Below are 20,068 nucleotides of genomic sequence, written 5' to 3'. Positions count from 1 at the left end.
AAATCAGAGTGCCACTGTCTCAGGTCTCCCACAGTTTCCAATTAGAAAGAGTGCTCTAGGGTAGGCTTGGGCTGGAAGGAGAGGATAGTCAAGTGACAGACTGGGATGGAAGATTTAATTCGTATATGAGTCTTCCTTTTGCCACCAGTCATACCAATAAAATTAATCAGCAGTAAATCTGTTTAATTTCATGTTATGCCGGTGCCAAAATTTAAATCTGCAAACAGGCTGTGCTTCCAAGAAATATTTTTAGAGGGATTCTAACTTCACAGGTGATCTGAAAAATCTTTTTTCCCACTAAAGAGTAATTTAAAACAAGGTATTCTTCCTGCCTGCCAGTTCTACTTCTGTAACCAGTATAACAAAATGTTTATTTAAATAAAACCTGCTCTAGATATAGAGTGTAATCAGGAAGAAATGAGAGAGAAGTAAGCAGGGATACTTTGCTGATGTCTACATGCCACCTCTTTCCTGATTATGTCCATGATTTGTTACCTCTAAGATTTAGCTCAAACTCCTATATGAAAGCCCATATACATTTCCTAAGACCATGTATCATAAGTTCCATGTGTAAAGTCTCAGTTATGCTTTCAGAAAAATTGCCCTAACTTGGTATGTTACTTTTCTCAGGCTGTTGTAACAAAGTACCACAGACTGGTTGGCTTAAGCAACAGAAATGTATTCTCTCGTGGTTCTGGAGGCTAGAAGTCCAAATCAGGGTGTCTACAGGGATAGTTCCTTCTGAAATCTGCGAAGGACTTTGTTCCAGGCCTCTCTTCTTGGCTTGTAGATGGCTGTGTTTTCCCTGTTTCTTCATGTTTCTTCCTTCTATGCATGTCTCTGTGTCCAAATGTCCCTTTATAAGGACATCTGTCATAAAGGATTAAGGTCCACTCTAATGGCTTCACTTTCGTTTAATTATCTCCATTACCTCCATAAAGACCCTATTTCCAAATAAGGTCATACTCTGAGGCACTATGGATTAGGATTTCAATATAAGAATTGGGTCGGGGGGGGACACAATTCAACCTATAAAACCTTGCTTTTGGCAAACAGAACATTTTATCACTAAACAGATCAGTTTTGTGACATTGTAGACAATCCAAAATATGGCATGGTCCCTGCACCCAGAGTGCTTTTTGTCAACATGAGAGACAGAAGTGTGGAAAGATGTGTGCATACCTATGTGTATATGAGCAAGAAAGTGTGTATATCAGTGTATGTGTGTGAACTGATTACATATTTGGAGTCGATCATACTCGGTGATTTATCACAGAAACAAAGAACAGAGTTCTATATGTTCTCACTCATAAGAGGACCTTGAATAATGATAATGCTATAAGAAAGTGATTGGCAGTAATGGGAAACTGTCAGTGGTGGGGGTTGCAGTTGAGGGAAACTGCTAGGGGAGGGAGGGGCATACTCACCAACAGGGGTACCTGCATGATCAATGTTTGTATACCTAACCCTGAATTGTACCCCACATCTTTATAATAAAAATTTAAATATATATATTTAAACTCAATATAATTAATAAAAAGGCACGGCTTTTTTTTTTTCCAAATTCAGGGTGTACGTGTGCAGGTTTGTTACATGGGTATATTTGCATGATGGTGAGGTTTGGGCTTCTATTAAACCCATCACCCAAATAGTGAACATGGAACCTAGTAGGTAGTTTTTCAACTCTTACCTTCTCTCTACCCCTTTTAGGCATCCCCAGTGTCCATTGTTTTCATCTTTATGTCTGTGTATACCCAGTGGTTAGCTCCCACTTATAAGTAAGAACATGCAGTATTTTGTTTTCTGTTGTTGTGTTAAGTTGCTTAGAATAGTGACCTCCAGCTGCATCCATGTCCCTGAAAAGGACATGATTTTATTATTTTGTATGGCTATACAGTAATGCATAGTAATGTGTATATGTACTATGTTTTCTTTATCCAATCCACTGTTGATGAGCAGCTAGGTTGGTTCCATGTCTTTGCTGTTGTGAGTAGTACCGCAAAAAACATACAAGTACAGGTGTCTTTTCGGTAAAACCAGGTATGTTTGTTTGGGTATATAACCAGTAATGGTATTTCTGGGTCAGTTGGTAATTCTATTTTTAGTTCTCTGAGAAATCTTCAGGCTGCTTTCCAAAGAGTCATAACTAGTTTACATTCATATCAGCAGAGTATGAGCATTCTCTTTTCTCTGCAACCTTGCCAACATCTGTTGGTTTTTGGCTTTTTAACAGTAACCATTCTGACTGGTGTGAGATGGTATCTCACGGTGGTTTTGGCTTATATTTCTCTGATGATTAGTGGAATTGAATATTTTTTCATACTTTTTGGCAATTTGTATATCTTCTTTTGAGAAGTGTCTGTTCATGTCCTTTGCATGTCTATTTGTTTAAGTTCCTTATAGGCTCTGGATATTAGTTCTTTGCAAACTAGATGCATAGTTTGCAAATATTTTCTCCCATTCTGTGAGCTGTCTATTTACTCTGTTGATAGTTTCCTTCACTGTGCAGAAACTCTTTAGTTTAATTAGGTTCCATTTGTCACTGTTTGTTTTTATTGTGTTTGCTTTCGAGCACTTAGTCATATATTAATTGCCAAGGCCAATGTTCAGAAGAGTGTTTCCTAGGTTTCCATCTAGGATTTTCATAGTTTGAGGTCTTACTCTTATGGCTTTAATTCATCATAAGTTAATTTTTGTATATGATAAGAGATAGAAGTCCAGTTCCATTCTTCTACATATTGCTAACCATTTTCCCATCACCATTTACTTAATAGGATGTACTTTCACCGTTGTTTATTTTTATCATCTTTATTAAAGATTAGTTGGTAATCCCAGTACTTTGGGAGGCAGAGACAGGAGGATTGCCTGAGCTCAGGTGTTCAAGACCAGCCTGGGTAACTTGGCAAGACCTCATCTCTATAATAAATCAGAAAATTAGCTGGACGTGGTGGCACATGTCTGTGGTTCCAGTTACTTGGAAGGCTGAGGCACAAGGATCACCTGAGCCCAGCAGATTGAGGCTGCGGTGGCCGTGAGCATGCCACTGCACTCCAGCCTGGGTTACAATGAGACTGACTTAAAAAAAAAAAAAAAGAAAAAGAAAAAAAAAGATCAGTTAGTTGTGGGTGAGTGGTTTTATTTCTGGGATCTTTATTCTGTTCCATTGGTCTGTGTGTCTATTTGTGTACTAGTGCCATGCTATTTTGGTTAGTCGTCTTGTAATAAAGTTTGAAAGTGATTAATGTGATGCTTCCAGCTTTGTCTTTTGTGCTTAGGATAGCTTTAGCTTTTTATTATATTGATTCTTGCAATCCATGCACATGAAATGTCTTTCCATTTATTTGTGTCATCTGTAATTTATTTCAGCATTGTTTTGTAGTTCTCCTTGTAGATCTTTCACCTCTATGATTAGAAGTATTCTCGGGTATTTTTTTCTGTATGGCTATTGTAAATGTGATTGCATTCTTAATTTTGTTCTTAGCCTGAATGTTGTTAGTATATAGAAATGCTACTGATTTTTAAATGTTGATTTTGTATCCTGACACTTTACTGAAGTCACTTATCAGGTCTAGAAGTTTTCTGGCAGAATAATTAGGATTATCTAGATATAGAATCATATCATCTGTGAAGAATGATAGTTTGATTTTCTCTTTTCCAATTTAGGTGACTTTTATTTCTCTCTTGTCTGATTGCTCTGGCTAGGACATTTAAGATTAAGTTAAATGGAAGTGATCAGAATGGACATCCTTGTCTTGTTCCAGTTCTTAGGGGGAATACTTCGCTTTTTGCCTACTCAGTATGATGCTGGCTGTGGGTTTGTTATAGGTGATTCTTATTATTTTGAGGAATGTTCCCTCAATGCCTAGTTGGTTGAGGGTTTTTATCATAAAAGGATGTTGGATTTTATCAAATACTTTTTCTGCATTTGGTTTTTGCATATGGTTTTTGTTTTTAATTCTGTTTATGTGGTGGACCGTGTTTATTTATTTGCATATGTTGAATCATCCTTGAATCTCAACAGTAAAGCCCACTTGATCATGGTGGATGATCTCTTTGATATTCTGCTGGATGCCATTTGCTAGTATTTTGTCGAGGATTTTTACATCTATGTCCATCAGAGACATTGGCCTGTAGTTTTTGTTGTTGTTGTTGTTTCATTGCCAGATTTTAGTGTCAGAATGATACTGGTTCTATAAAATGAATTAGGAAGGAATCCCTGCTCCTCAATTTTTTGGAATAGTTTCAGTAGGATTGGTACTAGCTCTTCTTTGTATATCTGATAAAATTTGGTTGTGAATCCATCTGATCCAGGGCATTTTTGGTTGGTAGGTTTTTATTACTGATTTAAGTATGTGAATCATTATTGGTCTGTTCAAGCTTTCCATTTCTTCCTGTTTCAATCTTGGAAGCTTGTGTGTTTCCGGTAATTTATCTATTTTCTCTATATTTTCTGGTTTATGTGCATAGAGATGTTCATAGTAGTCTCCGAGACTCTTTTGTATTTCTGTGGAATTGGTTGTATTGTCACCTTTGTTATTGTTGATTGCGCTTATTTGAATCTTCTCTTCTTTGTCAATCTAATCAGGAGGGTCTATCCATCTATCAAGGTTAATATGATCTGCATGATATGTGGGATTTATTCCTGTTGTAATGTTGTTAGCTAATTGTTTTGTAGTCTTGGTTGTATTACTGCTTTATGGGGTCTGTGGGCTATGTTCTTATGTGTGCTTTTGTGGAAGAAAGTATTCCATGTTTAGAACTCCCTTAAGCATCTCTTCTAGGGCCAGTCTGGTGGTAATCATTCCCTTAGTGATTGCTTATCTGAGAAAGACTTTATTTCTCCTTCGTTTATGAAACTTAGTTTGACACAGTAAAAAATTCTTGGCTGGCATTTTTTTCTTTAAGAATGCTGAAAATGGGCCCCCAATCTCTTCTAGCTTATAAGGTTTCTGCCATTAGTCTGATGAGTCTCCCTTTAGAGGTGGTATGGCCCTTTTCTTTAGTTACCAATAAGAGTATTTATTTTACCCAACACAAGAGCATCAGGTTTTATAAAACAACTACTAAGTAAACTAACAAAGGACATTGACACTCACACAAAGTTGGAGACCTAATTAACCTACTAACAGCCATAGACAAATCATCAAAGAAAAAAACCAGCAAGGTGATCCAGATCCTTAACTCAATGCTCTACCAAATGGACTTAATATACATCTACAGAATACTCCACCAAACAACTACTGAGTATACATTCTACTCATCAGCACATGGAGCACACTCCAAGATCAGTCACATTCTCGGATATAAATCAAGTGTGAACAAATTTCAAAAGATCGAAATAAAATCATACATCTTCTCAGATCACAGTGGAATAAAAATAAACGTTGCCACCAACAAGATTGTCCATGAAACACACAAAAACATAGACATTCAACAACATGCTGCTGAATGACTTCTGGGTCAACACAGAAATCAAGACAAAAATAAAAAGATTCAGCCAGGCTCGATGGCTCAGTCTGTAATCCCGCGCCTTTGGGAGGCTGAGGTGAGTGGATTGTCTGAGCCCACGGGTTCAAGACCCGCCTGGGCAGCGAGACCTCATCTCTACAATAAATCAAAAAATCAGCCGGGCGTGGTAGCGCATACCTGTAATGCCGGCCACTTGGAAGGCTGAGGCGGAAGGATCGCCGGAGCCCAACAGGTTGAGGCTGCGGTGGCCAGGAGCGGCCACTTCACTCCAGTCTGGGTGACAGAGTGAGACTCCAGCTCAAAAATAAATAAATAAATAAAAATAAATAAAAATAAAAAATAAAGAGATTCCTGGAAACAAATAAAAACAAAGACACATCTTATCAGAATTTCTGGGATGCCATGAAAGCAATGTTAAGAGGAAAATTTATAGCACTGCGTGCACATGTTAAAAATAAGAAAAAAAAAAAAGAATGATCACAAATAGATAGCCTAAAGTCACACCTAAGGGAGCTGGAAAGGCAAGATCATCTAAATTCTAGTTTCAGTAGAAAAATCCAGATCACTAAAATAAAGTCGCAATTGCAGGATATAGAAGACAAAAATATCACAGAAAGGATCAAAAAGACAAAAATCTTGTTCTTTGAAAGGATAAATAATATTGACAGACCCTTGACCAGACTGACTTAAAAAAAGAGAAAGTCCAAACAAACACATTTAGAAACAAAAAAAAGCAAAGTCACAACTGACCCTGAAGAAATTCAAAAGATTATCACAGATTACTATAAACAGCTGTATGCAAATAAATGAGAAAAATCTAAAGGAAATTGAGGACTTTCTGGCTTCACACAATCTCCCAAGGTTGAAACAAGAAGAAATTGAAACTCTAAACAGACCAGTAATAATCCAGGAAACTGAACGTGAGTTCTACTGTCTGGCTCTCCTCCGCTGCCACCATGAGCTTCACCACTTGCTCCACTACCTACTCCTCCAACTACTGGTCCCTGGACTCCATCCCACCACCCAGCCTGCGGCCCACCAGCAGTGTGGCCAACATCTATGCAGGCGCCGGCGGCTTGGGCTCCCAGATCTCTGTGTCCTGCTCTACCAGTTTCCGGGGTGGCTGGGGGTCCGGGGGCCTGGCCACGGGGATGGCCGGGAGTCTGGGGGGCATCCAGAGCGAGAAGGAGACAATGCAAAAGCTGAACGACCGCCTGGCCTCCTACCTGGAGAGGGTGAGAGGCCTGGAGACCGAGAACCAGAGGCTGGAGAGCAAAATCTGGGAACACCTGCAGAAGAAGGGACCCCAGGTCAGAAACTGGGGACATTACTTCAAGACCATTGAGGACCTGAGGGCTCAGATCTTTGCAACTTCTGTGGACAATGCCCACATCGTTCTGCAGATTGACAACGCCTGTCTTGCTCCTGATGACTTCAGAGTCATGCGCCAGTCCGTGGAGAGCGACATCCATGGGCTCCGCAAGGTCATCGATGACACCAACGTCACCCGGCTACAGCTGGAGACAGAGATCAAGGCCCTCGAGGAAGAGCTGCTCTTCATGAAGAAGACCCATGAGGAGAAAATAAAAGGCCTACAAGCCCAGATTGCCAGCTCTGGGTTGACAGTGGAGATAGATGCCCCCAAATCTCAGGACCTCAGCAAGATCATGGCGGACATCCAGGCCCAGTATGATGAGCTGGCTCAAGAACCGAGAGGAGCTGGACAAGTACTGGCCCCAGCAGATTGAGGAGAGCACCACAGTGGTCACCATGCAGTCCGCTGAGATTGGAGTGGCCGAGATGACACTCACGGAGCTGAAACGTACAGCACAGTCCTTGGAGATTGACCTGGACTCCATGAGAAACCTGAAGGCCAGCTTGGAGAACAGCCTGAGAGAAGTAGAGACCCGCTATGCCATGCAGATGGAGAGCTCAATGGCACCCTGCTGCACCTGGAGTCTGAGCTGGCACAGACCCGGACAGAGGGCCAGTGCCAGGCCCAGGAGTACGAGTCCCTACTGAACATCAAGGTCAAGCTGGAGGCTGAGATAGCCACCTACCGCTGCCTACTAGAAGACAGAGAGGACTTCAGTCTCAGTGATGGCCTGGACAGCAGCAGCTCCATTCAGACCATCCAAAAGACCACCCACAAGATAGTGGACAGCAAATTGGTGTCTGAGACCAATGACACCAAAGTTCTGATGCGTTGAGGCGGCAGGAACAGGGCATCCTTTGGAGAAGCAGGAAGTCAATAAAAAGTTCAGAGGTCATTGAAAAAAATAAAAATAAAAATAATCCAGGAAACTGACTACATCATAAGAAACCTCCCTGCCAAAAAAAAAAAAAAGCCCTGGACCGAATGGCTTCCCAGCTGAATCCTATAAGACATACAAGGAGGAGCTGATATCAATCTTATTGAAAGTATTCCAGGCAATCAAGAGTGATGGAATCCTCCCCAACTCATTTTATGAAGCTAACATCATCCTGATACCCAAGCCTGGCAAAGACCCGACAAGGAAAGAGAATTACAGACCAATCTCCTTGTTGAACATAGACACAAAAATTCTCAACAGGATTCTAGCAAATCGGATCCAACAACACATCTCAAGGATCATCCACCATGGAAAGGAGGGCTTCATTCCTGAAATGCAGGGCTAGTTCAACATTCACAAGACCATAAATATAATTCAGCACAGTAACAGATATGAAACCAAGAACCACATAATTATCTCATTAGATGCAGAAAAAGCATTTGACAAAATCCAGCTTCCCTTCTTGATAAAAACCCTTGGGCACCTAGGCGTAGAAGGAACATTCCTCAAACTGTAAGCACTATCTATGATAAACCCACAGTCAGCATTTTGCTCAATGGGCAAAAGCTGGAAGCATTCCCCTTAAGAACCAGAACAAGACAAGGATACCCACTCTCAACCCTCCTATTAAACATAGGACATGAACAGATACTTCTCAAAAGATGACATACAAGCAGGCAACATACACATGAAAAAATGCTCAGCCTCACTGATCACCAGAGAAATGCAAATCAAAACTACAATGAGATACCACCCAACTCTGGTAAGGCTGGGTATTATTAACAAGTCAAAAAACAACAGGTGCTGGTGTGGGTGCAGAGAAAAGGGAATGCTTCCCACTATTGGTGGGAATGCAAGCTAGTTCAACATCTGTGGAAAACAGTGTGGTGATTCCTAAAAGAACTAGAAATTGACCTTCCATATGATCCAGCAATCCCTCTTCTGGGAATATTCCTAGCCAGAACAATCAGGCAAGAGAAGGAAATCAGGGATATACAAATAAGAAAAGAAGTTAAGCCACCCCTCTTGTGGACAATATGATTCTATACCTAGAAAATCCTGGGGAGTCTGTCAAAAGCTTCTTCGCAGTGAAAAATGACTTTAGTAAACTCTTGGGTTACAATATCAATGTGCAAAAGGCAGTTGCATTTCTATACACTAGCAATAAGTAGGCAGAGAACCAAATGAAAAACACAATCCCATTCACAATAGGCACAAAAAAATGAAATACCTTGTCATCCAACTAATCAGAGAAATAAAAGACCTTTACAATGAGAACTACAAAGCATTGCTCAAAGAAATCAAGGATGGTACAAACAAATAGAAAAACATCCCGTGCTCATGAATTGGAAGAATCAATATTTTCAAGCTGTCCATCTTACCCAAGGCAATCTACAGATTCAATGCAATACCCATCAAATTACCAACATCTCAGACCTGGAAACAACAATACAGAAATTCATATGGAAACAAAAAAGGGCACAAATAAAACAATCCACAGCAAAAGGAGCAAAGCAGGAGGACACTTACAGATTTTAAACTTTATTACAAGGCTACTGTAACCAAGACGGCATAGTATTGGTTCAAAAATAGGCACATAGACCAATGGAGCAGGACAGAGATTCCAGAAGCAAAAACATGGTCTCTCAACCAACTTATCTTTGTCAAAGCCACCAATAGCAATCACTGAGTGGGGAAAGCAGACCATATTTAGCAAATGGTCCTGGGAAAACTGGGTGACCATATGCAGAAGAATGAAACTGAACCTCTATCACCATATACAAAAATCAACTCAAGACGGATCAAAGACCTAACATAAAACTTCAAACTACAAGAATTCTAGAAGAAAATGTAGGAAACACCCTTATGCACATTGGAGCAGGCAACAAATTCTTTATCAAGCCCCAAAAGTGAATGCTATAAAAGCTAAGATAGACAAGCAGGAACTTATCAAACGGAAAAGCTTTTTACAAAAGAAACCATCAAGAGTGTAAAGAGACAACCCACAGAATGGGAAAGAAATATTTGCAAATTATGCATCTGACAAAGACCTAACATCTCAGATCTACAAGGAGCTCAAATAAAGTGAAAGAAAAAAAACAGCCCTGTTAAAAAGTGGGCAAAGAACCCCATTATAAAATGGGCAAAAGATATGAACAGACACTTCACAAAGGAAGACATCCGAGCAGCCAACAGACATATGAAGAAATGTTCAACCTCACTAATCATCAGGGAGATGCAAATCAAAACCATACTGAGATACCACCTAACTCCAGCCAGAATGGCAATTAACAACTCAAAAAATAACAGCTGCTGGAGAGGGTGTGGAGAAAAGGGAACACTTCTACACTGTTGGTGGGAGTGTAAACTAGTGCAACCTCTGTGGAAAGCAGTGTGGTGATTCCTAAAAGCTTTAAATATCAACCTCCCATACAACCCCGCAATCCCCCTACTGGGAATATATCCTGAAGAACTCAAATCACTCTATAAAAAAGATACCTGCACACGTATGTTTATCGCAGCATTGTTCACAATAGCAAGAACCTGGAAACAACCATGCTGCCCATCAAAAGAGGACTCGATTTTTAAAATGTGGTACATATACACGATGGAATACTACACAGCCATAAAAAAAGAACAAAATCATGAATTTCGCAGCAACCTGGATGGAACTAGAGTCTATAATACTGAGTGACCTCTCACAAAAACAAAGGTCCGAGTATCACATGTTCTCACTCATATAATGGACCTTGAACATCCAACCTAATACTATAAGAAAATGGCTGACAGTAGTGGGAAACTATGTGGGGGGGAGGGAAATGGCATTAACGGTAGCAAATATCTATCTGGGGATGGGGAAGCACCTCTTATCAATAGGGTGTCTGAATGAAACGTATTTGTATACCTAACCCTTAACTGTACCCCACAACATCATAATAAAAAATATTGATTATAAAAAAAAGTGGGCAAAGGACATGAACAGACACTTCTCAAAAGATGACATACAAGCAGACAACAGACACATGAAAAAATGCTCATCTTCATGGATCATCAGAGAAATGCAAACCAAAACTACAGTGAGATACCACCTAACTCTGGTAAGGATGGGTATCATTAACAAGTCAAAAAACAGCAGGTGCTGGTGTGGGTGCAGAGAAAAGGGAACGCTTCCTACTGTTGGTGGGAATGCAAGTAGTTCAACATCTATGGAAAACAGTGTGGCGATTCCTAAAAGAACTAGAAATTGACCTTCCATATGATCCAGCAATCCCTCTCCTGAGAATATACCCAGAGGAACATAAATCACTCTACCAAAAAGACACCTGCATACGCATATTTATTGCCACACTATTCACAATAGCAAAAACGTGGAACCAACCCTGCTGCCTATTGAAAATGGACTGGATAAAGAAAATGATGGGACATATGCATGATGAAGTATTATGCAGCCATAAAAAAGAACAAAATCATGGACTTTGCAGCAACTTGGATGAAGTTGGATACCATCATACTAAGTGAACTATCATTTAAACAAAGAATTGAATACCGCATAGTCTCATTCGTAAGAGGGTCCTGAACACCAGTCACATTAACATGAGTGGGATTGGCAGTTGCAGGGCACTACTAGTGGAGAAAGGGAGACTGGGAGGTGGGGGGGGGCACGTGACAACACAAAGGGTACCTGATCCTCTACCAGGGGGAGTGAGGGCCAGTTAGAAGCCCAAACTTCACCTCCATGCAGTCTGCTTATGTAGTTAATCCTCACTTGTACCTCACAACTCTATAATTAAAACATAAGTTTAAAAAAGATTATGTATTTTGTGTTGACCTTGTTATCTTGAATAATATCTCACAAGAGTTCTCTGAACTTCTTGTATTGCATGTCCACCTTTCTAGCAAGATTGGGAGCATTTTCCTGAATTATGTCCTCAAATATGTTTTCCAGTTTGCTTCCATTTTATTCTTCTCTCAGAAATGCCAATAAACCATATGTTTGGTGGCTTTACGAAGTTCCATATTTTTCAAAGGCTTTGTTTACTTTTTAAATTATTGTTTCTTCATTCTTATCTGACTGAATTGATTCAAAGTATTGGTCTTCAAGCTCTGAAATACTTTCTTCTGCTTGATCTATTCTGTTAAGGCTTGCAGCTGTATTTTGAGGCTCCTGAAGTGAATTCTTCTATTCCGTAAGTTCATTTCATTCTTCCTTAGAATGGCCATGTCAACTTTCAATTCTTGGATCATTTTTGTGGCTTCTTTGTTTGGGGTTTCCACTTTCTCTTGAATATTACTGAATTTCTTTTTCATACGTATTCTGGATTCTATATCTGTCATTCCAGACATTTCATTCTGGTTAGGATCTATTGCTGAGGAGCTGTTGCAGTCCTTTGGAGGTGCCTTTTTGTATTGCCAGAGTTTTGCACTGGTTACTTCTCATCTAAGGAAGCTGATGCTTCTTTATTTTTGAATTTTCATTGAGACGAGGCTTTCTGATTTATTCTTTTTTTTTTCCTTGTAAGTATGACTAGTATATCTCGTGTATTTCTATTGGCATCATTTCAGTATACAGTAGTTCAGTCTGGCTTCCAGCAGATGGCACTTAAGAGTAAAATTGGCGGGTAGGCTCATCACTCTTCACCAACTGGACATCAGTGAGGACAGGGACACGAGGAAAAGCGTGAGAAAATGCTCTCCCAACCCACTCCCCACCTTCACCCCTTGCATGCTTATGTTTTTTTGGAGGGGAACCGCTAGGGAAACCCAAGAACTGGCTTCTTTCCATGCAGCTTTCTAGACTCCAACAGGAAGAGCCACGGTTTTGTTTGCAGCTGTGTACCTGGGGAATGGGGTGGGGTATGAGAGAGAGTTCCATCTCCAAGGTTGTTCTTGGGCTTTGATGCTGCGTCCTTGGACAGCTGGTACTGCACTCATGTTTCTTTTGTCCCAAGGGGAACTTGGCAGGCTGCGTTCTCTCTCCCTTAGGGGCAGTCCACACTAGAGTCCAAGGTTCTAGGGAACCCACTACTTCCTGGGACCCACAGGACCCATTGTCCTTATCAGAGTCAGAGCAGGTTATGGGGGAAGTCTGCCAGTGATCTGATGGTACAGTGTTTGTAGGTGGATGATCACTTAGCTGGGCAGTGGACCTGCAGGTGAGCAGCCAGGTTGACACCCACCACCTGAGCCTGGGCCTGGTGCAGGGGTGTGGCATGGCTGTGCAGCTGGCCACCTGGTTCTCCATTCCCAGAAAGATCTCTGACTCCCACTGACAGTGCTGCCCTGGTTTGCATGAGCACCCAGGAGTTCCCCAACTGCTTAGCTGTCAGAAGACTGTTGGAATGATGAGAAGGACAGTGAGGCACTCCTATCTACTCCTTCTGGTTGGCTTCGAGTTCCTTGGGGGTCAGTTTCTGCTAGACTCCTGCTGCTTTCCCCTTCTCTGTGCACCCAAGCCTCCTGTGTGTGTACTCCAGTGGTTCCAGTTTTCCTTCTCTCCATCTTCTGCTGGAAACAGGCATTTGTTAGAAACTTCAGTCTTCCTTCTGAGGAGAATTGGTTTGCAATGTCCCTAGTCAGCCATCTTGAGGGAAAAAAAGATATGGCTTTTTTATGACTGAATAGTATTCTGTTACTGTGGGGGTGAAGAGAAGTTGGTTAATAGGTACAAACATACACTTAGATAGAAGAAATTACTTATAATGTTTGATAGCAAAGTGGGGGGACTATAGTTAGCAAAATGTGTATTTCAAAATTGCTAGAAGAGAGGACTCGAAATGTTCCCATCACATAGAAATGATAAATACTCAAGGCAGTTGATACACTAAATACCCCGACTTTATCATTACACATTCTGTGTATGTAACAAAATATCACATGTACCTCATAAATATGTATAAACATTGTGTATCATTTTTAAAGGCACAGGTTAGTATTGGTTTATTACTTTGTAGCCATAATAGTATAGTTACCTGTCAAGTGTTAAGAGGTAACCATGAAAGAACCAGTCAAGAAGGACATTGTAATTTGAGTTTTAAATAAAGTTTTGAAGGAGGAAGACAACCTAGGTTTAAAGAAGAGAGAACAGAGCTCTCCTGAATTGAATGGTTTGGGAGACAACAAATGAACTATAAAGACTAAGAGAACCAGAATGCTGCCAGGAATGATGAAATGCTGAGGCAATGACTTGAAATTGGGAAAGCTTTTTAATTTTTTCAAAATATTTAGGTTTAAGTGATTGCAGAATTCTATCTTTCTTCATTGTTTTCTTCCTCAGACCTCTACCCTATGAGGCACTCACTCAGCTGATAGATGAAGCAAGTGAAGGGGACATGAGCATTTCAATTCTTACACAAGTAAGTAGAATTATAAAGCCTGATCTGGTGATTGATATTTTTAAGTTTGTTTCCAATTGACCTGGAGTTACTAAAGACAACAAAATAGGCATTGTGGCACCTGGTCATAATTTTTGCCTATATTCATTTTACATGCAGGAAATAATGGTATATCTAGCCATGTATATGCGAACCCAGCCTGGCCTCTTTGCTGAAATGTTTCGACTTCGAATTGGTCTGATTATACAAGTTATGGCAACAGAACTGGCCCACTCCCTTCGATGCTCAGGTACTCAATTCAGTAACTATTTTAGGCAGAATTCACTTTTAATATAGGCCTATGGAGTTTTGGATAAGAAGGAAAGAAAACTAAATATTTGTATCCATAACTCAGAAGCTGCATATGGTAGTCTTGTTCCCATGTTAGTTAGTTACTATTTATACAAATCAAGGGGCTGATCTGATGACACATTTGTACATCAGTTCTGCAACTTTAAAACACCACCTTATCGAGGCTCTGTATTCCAAATTGTTCTGAACTAATTAACTCTTAGCTAACTTCATTTCTGCTAACTCCTCAAGTGCTCTGGAGAGTAGCTGAGTGTAACAGACTATGTTGGGTTCAGATTCAGGCAGTCGAACTTCTGGACACGAAGAATGAGTCACTATATAAGTAAATCATAGTATCAGTATTCTGTCTGGTCAACATCATGTTTGAATAAAGGAAGACAGGATTTTTATTAATATTTATCTGACAAGACTCTTTGAAATTAAATATAGGAATATTTGGCAAGATAAAAGTTTTAATTAAAAGAATAATTGAAGCCTGTGGGAGCTGAGGGGCAAAATTGTATAAGTATGAAAGGTAAAAAAAAAATGGAATCCTTATGGCATGACTCTTTTTTCCATTGGTATTCGTTTGATTTCAGTAAGAATGACAAAACAATACAGATAGAGATGGCACAGAAAAGTAAAATCACAGTTGCAAAACTCAATTTTAGTCATTCTTCTGTTAAATTTCCCCAAAAGGCCTTTAGTCAAACTGTTAACAAGTAGCTAAGTTTATTGTTTTGAGTTAAACCTAAATCAAGCACATGAGACAATTTATATTTAACCCTTTGAAGGAAGAAAACTAACAATTATTTTATATTTATCATATGCCAAGCATTGTGCTTTTAGCTTTTTATTTACATACTTTATCTCATTTAATCCTTATCACAATCCTCTGGAGAAAGTACTATTGTCCCATTTTTACCATTGAAGAAACTGAAACTCAAGGAGGTTAAATAACCTGCCTAAAGTAACATAGCTAGTAAATAGTGTGATTTGAGTCCAAATCTGTCTGGTATCAAATGATTTCTAGTTCAGCACATTGTTTAGATAAATACTATATAGTATTCTTAAGTTGTCGTATCAAGGGACATTTTATGACAGAGTATGGTTGTTAATAAACCTCAACAAAGGATAAACCTTTGAATGTTCTTCACTTTTCCTTAATTGCCTCTTGTGGATCTTGTTTTCCTGTGAATTCATCAAAACCATGGCTCTTTATTCCTTATAGGATACAGTCAAGAGCCCTGGGTCTGATATTCAAGACCCTCAACAGTCTGGGCTCTACCTACTACCCCAACAGTACTTCCCACTAATTTGATTAATCCTCATCCTTTGAGATTGATGTCTCCTGATTTCAAAAACACTTATTGCCTATACCGCTCATGTTATATGCAGTGTTTTATTGTAGTTTATCTTCCCTACGTGTTCCGTCTCTCCCAAATAGTTGGCCAGCCTCTCAACTTTAGGTACCATATCATATCTGTTTGTACTAATATTACTTAAAATGATGACCTACATTTGGTAAACTCTTAATAAGTGTCTGATGTTGATAAACAAATTCAAGTTATCCTCTCAATAGTCTTCATAATTTCATGGATTCATAAATATTCTCTTTCGTGTCTCTATCTAGACTGAGAATTTTTAATTGTTTTAGTCTATCTGTATATATACATCTATTGCCTACCTCTGAATGGCCTCCAATTTCATTGTTCTTTCATTCTTCCCATCTACAAATAAAGATTCTACTGAGTGCCCTAATGGTGTAGAAGGGGATGAAGAAGAAATCAATGACATAGCTAATCCATAAACTGATAATCAGTCCTTTAATAGTTAGGAATCTATTGCAACTCATAAGAAGGAGGGCAGGAAGTGAGGAGGAATGAAAAATTACCTATCGGGTACAATGTGCACTTGCAGAGGTGATAGGTACACTTAAAGCCCAGACTTCTTGATCACTATACAGTGCATCCACATAACCAAAAACTGTCTGTACCCCTAAAACTATTGAAAAAAAGATGAAATGAATATACATAAATGCATTTACAAATTTATGATATAACTTTTCAGTAAAGGGTTCTGAATCAACTGGAAAAAAACTAAAGACTAAAAAGGGTCTATTGCAGTATGAATACCTTAACCAGTATGGTGCTAGCAATTTATTTTGTAATTTTGTTCTTCCAGTCAAGTGACTCAGAAATTTTAGATGAGAAGGGAAGTAAAGAAAAAATAGGAAGGGTTGGCAGGCAAATTAGAAATCCTTCTGTTCTAATGTTTCTGCTAACTAGCTGAGGAAGCCACAGAGGGCCTGATGAATCTCAGTCCTTCAGCCATGAAGAGTCTCCTGCATCATATTCTCAGTGGCAAGGAGTTTGGAGTAGAACGAAGTGGTAAGAGTGACTATCTGCATTTCCATTTCAGACTGTTTGGTTTAAGGATCTCACTGGTTTTTAAAAATGTTTTTCTTTCATCAAAAGAACGATTGCCCCAAATAAATAGAACTCTAATATATAAAAGAGTGCAAAGCAAAGTTGTCTTCTGGAACAAGATTTGGAAACCACTATATGTCTTGTTCTTTTTTCCCTTAAATAATATATAAACTAAATGGATTGATTACTATCAAGTTTCATTTTTAACTGTTTTATCCATTCGCTTACACTATCCTACAGTCTAATTTAGCGCAACTAACAGCCTGAAACTTTCTTGTATTCTACTTGGCAATAATTTAGTAACACTTTACAGTATTGTATATGTGTGTAGCTGCTTACAGTACATCTAATGTATCCTTTCAATTTTAAATTCAAATACACTTAGGAGACCATCAGAAACTAACCTAAACTAAACCATCAGTGTTTTTGGTTTTAGCAGTATTTTGTGTCACATACCTAAGCAGCAGAGCAAGTGAAAAGGGGTTATCTCTCACACTCAACTTTTAGGCTTAGGATAAATAGATATATAAGGTCAGATGGATGAATGCCAGACCTTAGTATGGTGAAAGAAAGTTAGAAAGCAGTACTTCTCAAGCTAAGGATCTTGCTAAAATGCAGATGCTGATTCAGTGGGCCTGGGGTGCTTCTAAGGGAGCCACAGAGAGCCTGATGAATCTCAGTCCTTCAGCCATGAAGTCTCCTACATCATATTCTACTACATCAGATTCTACTAACAAACTCCTCAATCATGCTGATGCTGCTGGTTCATGAACAAGCAAGTTTTAAATAACAAAGCTGTAGTTTGGGTTTTTTAAGTTAAGTTGAAAATAAAGACATACGGGACTTCCAGCAAGATGGCCACAGGACAGCTTGGTCTGTGAGACCCTCCGCGAAAGAGAACACACATAAAGACTCTAGCTCTCTCCCACTGGCTGCAGCTCCAATTGTCAGCAGCCTGCTCTTCACACGGAGCTCAGTTGCCGCCACCACTCAAACATCATGGTGATCTGGGCCGCTGCCGCAGCCACAGATGCAGCCACCTCAGCCATTGCCCCACCCATACCTGAGGCGACTTACAACTTCTGACCATGAAGCCCCCGCAAGCAGGATCTACTGAGATCACCACCGCTGCTGCCACTGCCACTGCCACTGCCACTGCCACCACCATGCCATGCCCCTCGCCTGAAGTCAGGCTTGTGAAGCTCCTTCCGTGTACCAGGAGGCGGCTGCCACCACCGCAGATACCATTACCAGCTCCCTCCCATCCTGGGTGCCCTCCGACTTCCGCCCTGCCTAAAGATCAGCTGGAGCGATGAGATAGCACCACCTGCTGGGGATCCAAGGTAACAACATAAAAATGGGAAAGACAGAAACTCTTCCCCCTTGATAAATAGACAAGGCCAGATCTGAGTGATAGAGTGGGCAGGGAGCCCAGATGTGAACTGCCCTTCACAGCAGGCCAGGGGCAACTGACCCTAACTGTGAACAAATCTACCAGCCTGCAAAGACAGTTAGAAATCAGAGCTGAAAGGACACTGGACTTAAAGGAAAAGTCTCAGAGTGTGCTTGGTTTGTTCTGTTAGTTTACTGACTTTAATCTATTCCTTTTGTTTTGTTCTTTTTTTCTTTTTTCATTTTTAAATTTTTTTATTTCACTGTAAACCCCATCTTTGTATACAAGAATAGCACACCAGTAAGGAGGTTGGTTAGCTTGTACATTAGCGTCATTTCATGTTTTAGTTTTATCGTATAGTTGTGGGTTAGTTTGTTGTGGTGGTTATTGTTTTCCTTTTTATTTGTTTCAGTCTTTGTGTCTCTTTTCATTTGTTAGTCAGTATGCTCATCTGTTTTCCCTCTTACTCCTCTCTCTCTCCACCCCCTCTTCCCCCACTGCCTGCTCCATTCTCTTCACTCTGTTAACCTCATTTTGCTTTCAGGGAGTAAACCTACAACCCCAAGCATGAACAGATTCCAAGGTAGTGGGAAGTGGGTTTCAGATTATCCATACACCTGTCGGTGGATACTGGGATCTGCACATAGATTTTGAATCACAGCTCCCCCCTTAATTAAATCTCAAAACTGCAAAAAGGACAATCCCCAACCAACAATACAACTCCAGAATTGAACAAAGCAAGAGAATATACATAAATAAGAATAGGAGATTGAACAAACAGAAGTAAAAGCAACCCCTCCACCCCTGAATAACAGAATTAAAAAAGATGGGGAAGTGGAGGGAAGGCAAAAGTAGGAGGGTGAAATCTGCACAAATGAAGAAAAACCAAAGAAGAATATAGGTCTCACACAGACCCCTGGGAGGTCAGACACTGAGAAAACAGACTTCAGAACACAAACAATGACGACCCCCAGAATGACTGGTCACATGCAACAAACCCAGACATCAAGACATTAATAGAGAGAATTTTAAAAATTGAGGAGATACAAGAAGAAAATAGGAAGGAACTGATGACCGAAAGCAGTAACGAATACTGTGATGGAAATAAATAGCAAACTAATAAGCATGGAAAGCAGAATTAGCCAAGCAGAAGAAAGAATCTCAGAACTTGAAGACCAAAATGCAGAACTAACCCAAACTGTCAAAAACATAGAAAAGAAGCTTTAAAAGACAGAACAAAACCTTCAAGAGATGAATAATTGCTTCAAGAGACCCAACCTAAGAGTAATTGGTCTTCCTGAGGCAGAGAGACAAAGGCCATACTGGAACAAACATTTCATGAAATCATTCAAGAAAACTTCCCTCGTCTCATCAGTGATGCAAAATTCAAACACAAGAGATTCAGAGAACCTCAGGAAGACAAAAAATGAGAAGAATAACTCCCAGACACATAATAATTCACCTAAACAAAGTAGGTATAAAAGAAAAAATCCTAAAGGAAGCAAGAGAAAAAGATCAGACTGCCTACCAGGAAAGACCAATTAGAATAGCAGCAGATTTATCTACAGAAACCCTCGAGGCTAGGAGAGCTTGGAGCCCTATCTTCAAAGTTCTGAAAGATCAGGAATTTCAACCAAGAATAACCTACCCAGCCAAGCTAAGCTTCATCAGTGAGGAAGAATTGAAATCTTTCCCAGATATCCAATCCCTAAGAACCTACACTGCCACCAGACCACCTCTACAGAACACTTAAGAAAGTACTGAACACAGAGAAAAGGAAAAAGAACAACAATGTTCTTCACA

General features: G+C 39.9%; 1 protein-coding gene and 1 pseudogene across 1 annotated transcript in view; both read left to right on the top strand.

The window, feature by feature from the left end:
- The first annotated feature begins 6,425 nt into the window (after nt 1-6,425).
- On the top strand, nt 6,426-7,679 carry LOC103273441 (annotated as a pseudogene).
- A 6,431-nt stretch (nt 7,680-14,110) lies between these two features.
- Nucleotides 14,111-20,068, top strand: part of LOC103273440 (phosphorylase b kinase regulatory subunit alpha, skeletal muscle isoform) — a 32,870-nt gene continuing 26,912 nt past the window's right edge. Inside the window, exons 1-3 of the mRNA XM_021718958.1 lie at nt 14,111-14,134; nt 14,273-14,402; nt 16,732-16,833. Of these exons, the coding sequence (XP_021574633.1) occupies nt 14,111-14,134; nt 14,273-14,402; nt 16,732-16,833 (256 nt within the window). The remainder of the gene's footprint in view (nt 14,135-14,272; nt 14,403-16,731; nt 16,834-20,068) is intronic.

The sequence above is a fragment of the Carlito syrichta genome, unplaced genomic scaffold, assembly GCF_000164805.1.
Source record: "Carlito syrichta isolate Samal-C Ts95f unplaced genomic scaffold, Tarsius_syrichta-2.0.1 Scaffold314047, whole genome shotgun sequence".
Classification (NCBI taxonomy): domain Eukaryota; kingdom Metazoa; phylum Chordata; class Mammalia; order Primates; family Tarsiidae; genus Carlito; species Carlito syrichta.
Note: the sequence above shows the minus strand (reverse complement) of the source record. Positions and strands in the feature narration are given on the sequence as shown.